This window comes from Podarcis filfolensis (assembly GCF_964270895.1).
Source record: "Podarcis filfolensis genome assembly, chromosome: 2".
Classification (NCBI taxonomy): Eukaryota; Metazoa; Chordata; class Lepidosauria; order Squamata; family Lacertidae; genus Podarcis; species Podarcis filfolensis.
Window position 1 is genome coordinate 93,019,341 of NC_139605.1, and position 10,479 is coordinate 93,029,819.

Below are 10,479 nucleotides of genomic sequence, written 5' to 3' on the forward strand. Positions count from 1 at the left end.
AGCCTGACTGACTGAGTACAGGCAGCCCCCTGTTTACGCATGTTCACTATGTGAGCGACTGTATACCCGGAAGCAGTGCTTTTTTTCTTGGGGGGTGCAGGGGGATGCATACCCCTAAACATTTTGTGAATCTAACAGGAGAAGAAACTAAAAACGTTTTTAAAAAATAGCTTCTTCTCCAGCACGGTGAATTGTCAGTTCCGTTGCTACGCCTGATGGCGGCCTCATTTCCTGTCATGGTGTTTCCCAAGTCTCAGATGGAATGAGAATACCCCTAAACATCTTTTAGAAAAAAAGCATTGCCCGGAAGTGACCCAGAAACAACATAAAGACGTCACTAGAATGTTACTAAAAGGATGGAGGTGGAACGGGTGGGGGCAGGGCAGAGCAGAGTGAAATGGAGTGTTTTAAGACTTTTCCAATGGGTTTCAATTATACACAATTTCACTAATATGCGTGGTGCCTTGGAACATAACCTCTATATAAATGGGGAGCACCTCTCCTTCCACCGAGCCTCATCTGTCCTCATGGGCTCCTACTTGGTCAGTTCAAGTCGGTCCACAGACTTTCACATTGCAGAAAACAACCACAAATGGTTTCTTCTCTCCTCATTATATGGAAACAAATACAAGAAAGCCACTAACAGTACATTTTTCATTGTTAAAATGTAAACAAGATTAGGACACAATGAAAACCAGTAGCTCTTAACAAGTCTGTAAAAGTTGCTTACAAACTGTTATAAATTGGAACACAAACTTGACAACTGATTCACCTACTTATGACCAGGAAGGCCTACACTAGGAGCCAAATGAAAACACAGGGCCAGTACAGGAAGTGGTATCCCTGTGTTGAGTTCTCCAACAGTCCCATCTTACATATAGTACCGGTATCTCTCACCCATAGCACAATGCTGCCACATCATGCATTTCCCACTTACTTACTGCTGCTGATAGGGACAAGAAAATGCACAATACAATGACCTCATCACTTAGTAATAGAGTAAGTGTGACTACACCTTTTGGGAGAGCAGAGGAGCGCTTGAGAGAGGTGCTGAACAGCGGCAGTCCTTTTATCTCTAGTAATTCTCAGTTCTGCCCTTGACTCAAAGGTGGGGTATAAATAAATATCACACACACACATATGCACATGCCTAAATTCATAGACAGCATACAAAGGCATAATCTCACAACCCAGGAAAGGGTGGGGAGAGTTTGGCCCTTGCCCTAGCTACCCCATGCAGCCGCATTCCACTCTGTGCTATTATTGCAACCAATGTCGAAGGGAACAAAACCACAATTTTCCTACAGTACTACATGCCTTATTATCATTATTGCAGGGATGCAGGTGGTGCTGTGGTCTAAACCACTGAGCCTCTTGGGCTTGCTAATCAGAAGGCCGGTGGTTTGAATCCCCGCAACAGTCAGTTCATGCCAACCTAGCAGTTCAAAAGCATACCAGTGCAAGTAGATAAATAGGTAGCGCTGCGGCAGAAAGGTAAATGGTGTTTCCATGCACCAGTAGTGGTTTAGTCATGCTGGCCACATGACCCGGAAAAACTGTCTGTGGACAAATGCTGGCTCCCTTGGCCTGAAAGCGAGATGAGCGCCACAACCCCATAGTGGCCTTTGACTGTATTTAACCGTCCAGGGGTCCTTTCCCTTTCTTTTTTATTATCATTATTAACTGAATTAATATACCACCCTATACCCGAAGATCTCAGGGTGGTTTGTGTGTGTATAAATTATTTTATTTTATTTATACCCCGCTCTCCCCGGCCAAGACCGGGCTCAGGGAGGCTAACATCAGGTGTATATATAAATCAAAATAAAAACGACAAGCCAATAACTTCCCACACACACACACACCTCTCCTTGTGTAAGAAACCTCGCTGCCCGCCCCGCTGTCGTTGTGAGAGCTTTAAATGCGCATAAGGCGCTTCCTAGTATGGGCGAACCTGTCCGCTAGAGGGAGGCCGGGAGGGGCCGGGTTTCCGCGCGGCCCCTTTCCGCCCGCGCCTCCGTTTCCGAAGGAGCCCAGTTTGAAGTTGCACCGCCGCTGTGCCGGTCGGAGTGGGATGGCGGAGGCGCCGTCCGGCTGTCTCAGCGCCCTGCCCGGGGCTCTGCCTCAGTAGGAACCAGGTACCGGGGCGGGAGAGAGCGGAAGGTTCGGGCGAGGGGGCCGTGTACTCTGGCAGGCAGGCGGGTAGGCGGGAGGGCGCGGCTCCCGGCCTAAGTCCTCGAGGGCGGCCGCCCTGTTTGAGCAGCGCTGGGCTGGGCGCGCTTTAGAGCCGAGAGGCAGGAAAAGCCTTATGGCCCCGGAAGGTCCTCCGCCGGGCAGGTGCCTCGCCTTCTTCAGCGCAGCTCCTTTTCTCCCAGGATAATGCCAGCCTAGAAAGGAGCGCGGAACCGGCCCCTGTTGCTCTATTGCAAAGGGTGTGTGTGTGTGGGGGTATATTACTAGCGCCATAGAACAGCTGCTCTTCCTTCTTTTATTTATCTGACCTTAAGAACATGCAAACCTACCTGGTTGGGATGGGGGAGCCTCCACTGCAGGGTTTTGGGTTTTTTTTTGCATTTTCATTTATTCCTTTGTATTTTTTGCCGCTTGCTTGTAATAAGACCTCCTTAGTGGTTTACAAGACACGTTTAAATGATGAATAAAAGCAGTTTAAAACAACTTGCATTAAAATGAACAGTTGACAAAAGAGAGAGAGACTAAGACACACTGGCAATAGCCTTGCCTCCACCAAAATGTGCTTTCGGTATAGTGTTTAAGCAAGTTGATAACGCCGTAATCACAACAAAGTAGGCAAACGGAGCAATCTGCTTGCTCTAAGCACATCAAAGTACTTGCAATCCCCTGCTTAAACTCCCAGCCCTCTGTGCCTCACTGCAGTTTAGTTGGAACTTAAATGCTGGCACCATGGTGACAGAACAGCAGGGGTGGGGAGAGACAGGTGAGCCGCAAAGGGACAGCTGGGGTGGCTCCTTTGCCACCATTGTGCTTCCCCCCAATGCTGCTGTTTTGGACTTAGCAAAATAGTAGGCTGAGGAGGAGGGAATCAGTGGCAGAGTGGGATGTTTTTTGGGCGGCTGTCTCGGGCTGTCCCTCTGTGGCCTGTCTAAGCCACAGTTTGGCCAAACTTTTGGCATGTACATATTTGTCAGCTCTGGACTGGACTGATGTGAGGCAGCAGGTGGGTATCCCCAGCCTTCATAGGACAGAGGGAGTGGTATGACTATCACTTACCTTGAAGCTTTGGTCCACAGCCCCTTTTTCTTGCAATACTTTCCCCACGTGAATGATCTAAGGATAAGAAGATGAAAGTGTTGATGCTATTTGTATAGTAGTGTCTTAATATAACATCACTTTTGAGCATTGGCTTGCTAATGTACAGTAATGCAATTGTTACAATAGATCAGATAAAAATATCAAAATGAGTGTTGCTGTGATGTTATGAATCCTTTTTTTTGCAATACTGTAGTATCAGACAGCTCACACTGATGTTCACAGAATCATCAAATGATGATCATAAAATATAAAAAGACAAGTAGTAAATGCAAGATATTCCAAAATATGGGATACTGTGTAATCCTGTAAAAACTCTTATTTGCTCTTGCTCTTCACTAACAATCACCTAGTCCTAGAAGAACATAGAAGAGACTTGCAAGTATCTGAATTGCACATTACAGGGCTCTGCAAACATTTATTCTTCTTGCATTGTTTTCTTTTGTGTGGGTTTTTTTTTGGGGGGGAAGGAAGGGTTCCCCAAATGTTTTGTGCATTTTTTAGCATGCTTACTGCAGAGAGCTGTGTATGGAACAAAGCTAAAAGCCATATAAACTGTTGCTTACTTACTAGAATCTATTAGAGAACCTTTTGTTTCCATTTTCTTCCAGTCAAAGGAAGATGCCCAAACTTGAGGGCTTTGAGTTCTGGAGAAACACACTGAAAGGTGCCCGTTTTGTGGTTGCTCCCATGGTGGATCAGAGTGAACTGGCTTGGAGACTGTTAAGTCGCCGCCATGGAGCCCAGCTGTGTTATACCCCTATGCTGCATGCTCAGGTCTTTGTCAGAGATGCCAATTACCGTAAAGAAAACTTGTATTGTGATGTGTGCCCTGAAGATAGACCTTTGATTGTGCAGGTAATAGCTATCACATAATTTTGCTTTATATTTTTATGCTGTCCTTTAATGGTGGCTTTTGGAAGAAATGGCTTTAAAATAGATAGTGTTACAACAGCTATTGTAGAATAATAATTGCCATAACCTTAAGGCCAAATGATGCATGTCTAGCAAGCCAAACTCCCCTTCTGGGTCATGGAATGCAAGAGTTGAGACAAAAGGACTGCCCAATCCAAGCCCTGCTGTGCTCATGGCAGAAAGCAGGAGCTGTGTCTTCCCCTCCCCTTCGCCTTGACTTAAAAAGAAAATAATTCCTTCCCTTTGTTCTCAGTGGATTATCACACCACTTCAGGGCTGGCATGTGTTCCTTGTTCTAGGGGTGTGTCAGGTTTTGGTTCTAGCAGATCTGGTGCCTCCCCTGATCCCCCATTCCAGAATGCCTCCTTTTTGCCCTCTCAGAGCACCAAGAGCAGAGGAGGGGCTCTAGTTAGGAGGCCTCTGTGGGTGCACCTTCACCTCTGTCTATTGACAAAGAAATTGCAAATTCCTGTGGTCCCCAAGGATGCCCTCCCAAGGACCACTGGATTCTGCCTTCTCGGTGGTGGCACCCACCCTGTGGAACACCCTCCCACCAGATGTCAAGGAAATAAACAACTATCTGACTTTTAGGAGACATCTGAAGGCAGCCCTGTTTAGGGAAGTTTTTAATGTTTGAAGTTTTATTCTGTTTAATATTCTGTTGGAAGCTGCCCAGAGTGGCTGGGGAAACCCAGCCAAATGGGTGGGGTATAAATAAATTGTTGTTTTGTTTTATAAATGTATTGTCATAGTTGGGTGTTAAAGTTGCCTCTCACTTATTCTTTGGCTTGTATGCCTGTTTCAATTCTATGATTCTATGATTCACAGTTCTGTGCCAATGACCCAGAAGTGTTTGTCCAGGCTGCCTTGTTGGCTCAAGATTACTGTGATGCTATTGACTTGAATTTGGGGTGTCCTCAAATGATTGCAAAAAGAGGTATGTGCAAACCAAAACCTTAAATAATTTGGGTGGCAATGCTGTTCACACTTACATGGGCGGAAGCCCCATTAAACACAGTAGGATTTGCATCTTAGTAAAAGTGCATAGCATGGCATTACTAAATGCTCTTGAGCAATTCTAATCTGGATTAATTTGTGAAACCTTACAGACCAGTCTTAGAAATGTTTACTCAGACGTTGAACATGAATTACCATCCAGTGAGTGTGTTTAGGGTTGCAGGCTTGATTTGTGCAGCAGACTCTGAATCAGTTCTTAATGGTATATGCATTTTAAACCTCTCATAAAGTTTAAGTGCTGTCTCATGTAACAACCTGCTGGCGCCTTATAATTTAAGCTTCTTATATTTCTCTAATTTAAAAGACTATTTAGGAAACAAAGAAAGCAGATTCTGTAGTCAGGTAATGGAAGGACAGACCAGGCTTCTAGGAACTCTAGTTGGTGTGAGCAGAATATGAATGTCATTAGAACTATGTGCTGCAAATTTCAAATCCTTGCAGTTCTGGCATAAAGAGTGAGATAATAGTTTGTTGCTATGTTTATTTCCTAAATACATTTTGAAAAAACAACATTATGTTTCCCTTTCCCTGCCTAAGCAGAAACATTACTGTGGGTCTGCAGTTATAGTTTTCATCTGTACTTACCTGTTTTATGTCAAAAACTTTCCTATCAATGTGTCTCTACTAGGCTGTGATTTTATGGGTGGTTTTTCTTTGTGTGTGTGTTTGTATGTAGGTCACTATGGAGCATTCTTGCAGGAGGAATGGAAGCTTCTTCAGAAGATGAGTAAGTCCATGATGCTCTTGAGTAGGAGAAGAGCAGAATAAATAAAAAATGCAAGGGATTGTCTTTGGAGCTAATAATAATAATAATAATAATAATAATAAAATAAAATTATTTATATCCCGCCCTCCCCAGCCGAAGCCGGGCTCAGGGCGGCTAACAACACTAAAATAGTACAACATTCTAAAAACATTATAAAAATTAATTAAAATCAAAATTGATGGCAACCATAAACTAAAGTTCTGTAAAGATTGCCAAAGGAGGCAGTCAGGCTGCACCCTGACCAAAGGCCTGGTGGAACAGCTCGGTCTTGCAGGCCCTGCGGAAAGATGTCAAGTCCTGCAGGGCCCTAGTCTCTTGTGACAGAGCGTTCCACCAGATCGGAGCCGCAGCCGAAAAAGCCCTGGCTCTAGTTGAGGCCAGCCTAACCTCTCTGTGGCCTGGGACCTTCAAGATGTTTTTATTTGAAGACCGTAAGTTCCTCTGTGGGACATAGCAGGAGAGGCGGTCCCGTAGGTATGAGGGTCCTAGGCTGTATAGGGCTTTGAAGGTTAAAACCAGCACCTTAAACCTGATCCTGCAGGACTTGTCATGCACCAAGCAGGGCATTAATTTTGTTCCTTGACACAGGATAGGATGGTTCATTGTATACTATTTGCGGCCTGTCTCATTTTTTTGCAAGTTTCCAGCTGTTCACAAATTTGCAGCTGTGTTGAAGCACACAAACATGGCCTCTGCTTATGATTTGGAGTATAAAATGTGGAATTTGCAACCTCGTGTTCAGTGGCTCTGAAAATAATCATGTAGGTGTAAATGGAGCTGTCACCTGTATATCAATGGGATTATCAGCACATTGCTTTTGGGAGGTTGTCACACACACAGGAACAGACTCTGAAGCCTAATCCAGTTTCAGGAGTTGGCAACCAGAAAAAGCTCTGAAGCAACCAAAACTGAGCTTGGCAGGCTGGAACGCAACTTAATCTAGTTTGTTCTAATATCCTATCTAACCTGTAGCATTGTCATTTGACTGTTGTGCTTGAACCTGGGAATCCCAATCAGTTATGACGCATAATAGATGGTCTTTGGCAAGTTGCTCTTAATCTACTTTAGCAGATTGTTGTGAAACTAAAAAAAAAAAAAAAAGAGTTTTGTGGAGGAAAGACAGGATGTAAATATAACAACTATACATACACAGTGTGCATTCTTTAATTTTAAAATTTAAAAAGGAGGCAGCAATTTTAGAGGTCAGTTGAGGTACATTGTTCATTAATGTATCAAAGAAGTGAAAAAAGGAAAGTAAAGCTGTTGAGAAGGGGGGGAAATGAAAAGGAATCCCCTAATATTATTTAAAAGCTGCCCTATAACACAGTTCTTTGGGCTGCTTCCAAAAAAAGAAATAAGCAATTAAATGTAGAATTTTTAAAAGCATTAAAACTACAGCATATTAAAATCAGAGAGAGCAGAGAATAAAAATCACATAGCTAAACAAAATTAGGACCACAGCTTCACTTAAAAGGCTTGGGAAAATGAAAAGATATTCGCCTGGTGCTGTAAAGATATTGAAGGAAGTGCCTGGCAGGCCTATCAAGGGATAGCATTCCATAGCCAGGGAGTCACTACTGAAAAGGCCCTTTTGCCCCTAACCACCTGCTGGTGGGGGCAGCTGATAGAGAATCTCAGATTTCAGGGTCTGGATAGATATATGTAGGAAGAATTGAAGCAGTATGAACACACTTCTGTGGAAAATATGCATAGTAGGGTTCAGTATTTCGTGGCTTTGAGGAAATACCATTTTGGGTTTTTTACTTCTAGTTCTCCCTCCAAGCACTTGTCATTTCACTAGCCTTATTTGGAAGCGGATGGTTAGTATTGTCAAACAACTGGGAGTCAGAATCCTTGCTGCAAATCAGAATCTACTGCAAATTGCTCAAGAGATCTACCAGTAGGTCCCATCTACCTTCTGCCCATGCCTGGCAGATAATATAGTATAAGCAGTACATTGGGTGGAAGGGGGTGCTGCATTAGAAGCTACCAGAGAAGACAACTTGCATCTCAGACTTTCCCTTGGCCTGCCCCTATATCCCCCAAAGCTTCTGAACAGTGTTGGGATGTGATGCACAGTATTGCAGTGCAAGAGAAGGAAGTGTCCTAAATGCGGTGGAGCAATCTTGTGCCAGCAGAACTGCATTGTGTGCAAATTTAGATACAGTTCTGTGTCACACAGCACAAGCTGTCCCTCTGAATAATCTCATTGGCTAGTAAAATGGTCCTCAGCGGGGAGGTTGCATGGGCTTGCCGCCGCCTTTCACAACCATTGGATACGGCCCATGATCTTTTGACTTCAACCAATTTCACAACTGTTATCTTTGTCTGTTTTCCAGTTGTGTTGGCTAATGAGAAGCTCTCTGTTCCCATCACGTGCAAAATCCGTGTTTTCCCAGAAATTGGCAAGACTGTGAAATATGCCCAGTTGCTGGAGGAGGCTGGTTGTCAAGTAAGAAGCTGGCTGTTCCTGTTTTGTTGCAAGCTCTAATATTCTTCATTCAAACATATATATACAGTAACTCGGTGATATTTTAAAAAAAATAAGTCAAAGTATTTTTTGACAAAGTTAGAAATAAAAATTCAGGGAGGGATCCAATGTCACATTATGTTGGTTGTTCTATCAAGGCAATTATTTCAGATTGCCAGACAGAATGAACCCCCTTCTTCCTGCCCCCGCTGCTCTGGATTTTGCCCCCTCCTCAAAGCCAATTTCTGGGGGAGGGGGAGAAGCCCCATTTCACAAGGGGAAGTCCTTGCATGGGCTTCCACTGACAGTACTCATTAGTCGAATCCTGCCCAGCTTTCCTGACTTTGGTTGTTGTTTTTCAACCAGCTGGAGACATACTGTTTTCTCCTGTGAAAAGAGCCAGTAACATATTAGAAAAGAGAAGATTGCTGAACGATCAAAATGGAAAGGAGCAGGAGAGATTCCCAACAGTGCTCTTGCTCTAACTGTATATTTAGAAGAAGCTGTAGTCCCATATCAAAGTTTCATTATTGATTCAAATTAATCCGGGATAAGGCTTACAAGAGGAGCTCTATGTATGATTTATAAAGACACGGCCCTGGTAACCATAGATAATTTAGCTGAAATGGGAGGATTCCCCATAAATCAGAATCCCAAGCCAACATGTGATATACCGGAAGCAAGGAATCCTGCCATGTTTCATATGCTGCAGCAAAGCAAATGTACCAAAGCTATGTGTTCGTCTTACCTGCATTGAAAAACAAATACAACTCTGTTCCAGCTGCTGACTGTCCACGGTCGCACAAAAGAACAGAAGGGGCCTCTTGCTGGCATGGCCTCCTGGGAGCACATACAGGCCGTGAGGTAAGGGAATTACAGCTTGCAAGGCGTTGGGGAGGCAGTTTTCCTAACCTAAACCTTTGGCTGTGGGGTGAGATACATGCAGCTGAGGGGAGGGGTATTATGTATGTTGCTTTAACAGTATTAAAATGTGTTTTGTTTCCAGATGGTCTTGAGTTTGCTTTCTGTTTTAGTTTTATTTGTGCATTTCTTTGATTGTTGCTTTTGCGTTTCTGTCTGCTGTCATAGAAAGGCTGTAAACATCCCTGTGTTTGCAAATGGAAACATTCAGTACCTCAGTGATGTGGAACAGTGCATTCAGAAGACAGGAGTTCAAGGTGTCATGAGCGCAGGTAGGAAGAGAGAGCTGCTCCTCCTGGATAATTGTGTAATAAGTTTGTTTAGATATTTTATAACACAGCCCAGATTCAAATGATACTGAGTAATCTTGCTCCAACTATAGTTATGTGCCGTTGCTGCTGTTGCTTTTTTATGCCACTTTGTGAACATTAATGTAAACAGCTTGGAATTCATGAAGGTTACTTAGCTAGAGTAAATTTTAGAAGTTTCAGTAGAGAGGCCAATCATTCATTAGAATAGGGCTGACCTTGGTTAACAGTTGGGATACTTACCTGGAAAAATAATAAGGTTAATTTAATAAATGGAGGAAGCAGATATTTATGTGCAAACCTGGGCACAACAAATGGATGATAAAAGGGTTGTTTATGCATTGGCCTGTGTAAGTAATACTGTTAAGAAAGTTGTCCAAGCTTATAAGATCTATCACTAGAGGTCCAGGTAGTGCATAAGGAGCACAAATACAAGTTCATTTAAAAGGAAGAATTTACTGTTGGGAGCAGTAAGTTCCCATACTTACAGATTAATCCCTGCAGATCTCCCAAAAAAAAGAAACTGGAAAAGAGCAGAAAACAACTTGTGGTCATTGGCAGGGGATAATTGTCATTTGGGAAAAGGTTAAGCACGCCTTGCCTGTATAATTGCATCAGTGGTTTGGAAATCCCATGTGTTTTATCAGTCAATAATAAAATACTGAAAACTTTCCTCTGGTCCCACCCCCCCTTTTTTTAGAGGGCAATCTCCATAACCCAGCTTTGTTTGAAGGAAGAAACCCTGTAGTCTGGGAAATGGCTGAGGAATATCTGGAAATAGTACAGCAGTATCC

The 10,479-nt window shown here is 43.5% G+C and overlaps 1 protein-coding gene across 2 annotated transcripts in view; it reads left to right on the forward strand.

Annotated features, from left to right (window-relative positions):
* Positions 1–1,945: 1,945 nt before the first annotated feature.
* DUS1L (dihydrouridine synthase 1 like) overlaps positions 1,946–10,479 on the forward strand; it is a 14,297-nt gene continuing 5,763 nt past the window's right edge. Inside the window, exons 1-8 of one of the 2 annotated variants that reach the window (XM_083598214.1) lie at positions 1,946–2,138; positions 3,900–4,146; positions 5,032–5,140; positions 5,897–5,947; positions 8,326–8,438; positions 9,238–9,320; positions 9,546–9,649; positions 10,386–10,479. The exon at positions 10,386–10,479 is cut by the window's right edge and continues 285 nt beyond it. In XM_083598214.1, the coding sequence (XP_083454340.1) occupies positions 3,910–4,146; positions 5,032–5,140; positions 5,897–5,947; positions 8,326–8,438; positions 9,238–9,320; positions 9,546–9,649; positions 10,386–10,479 (791 nt within the window). In that variant the 5' untranslated portion in view covers positions 1,946–2,138; positions 3,900–3,909. The remainder of the gene's footprint in view (positions 2,139–3,899; positions 4,147–5,031; positions 5,141–5,896; positions 5,948–8,325; positions 8,439–9,237; positions 9,321–9,545; positions 9,650–10,385) is intronic. The other variant, XM_083598215.1, reaches the window with a different exon arrangement.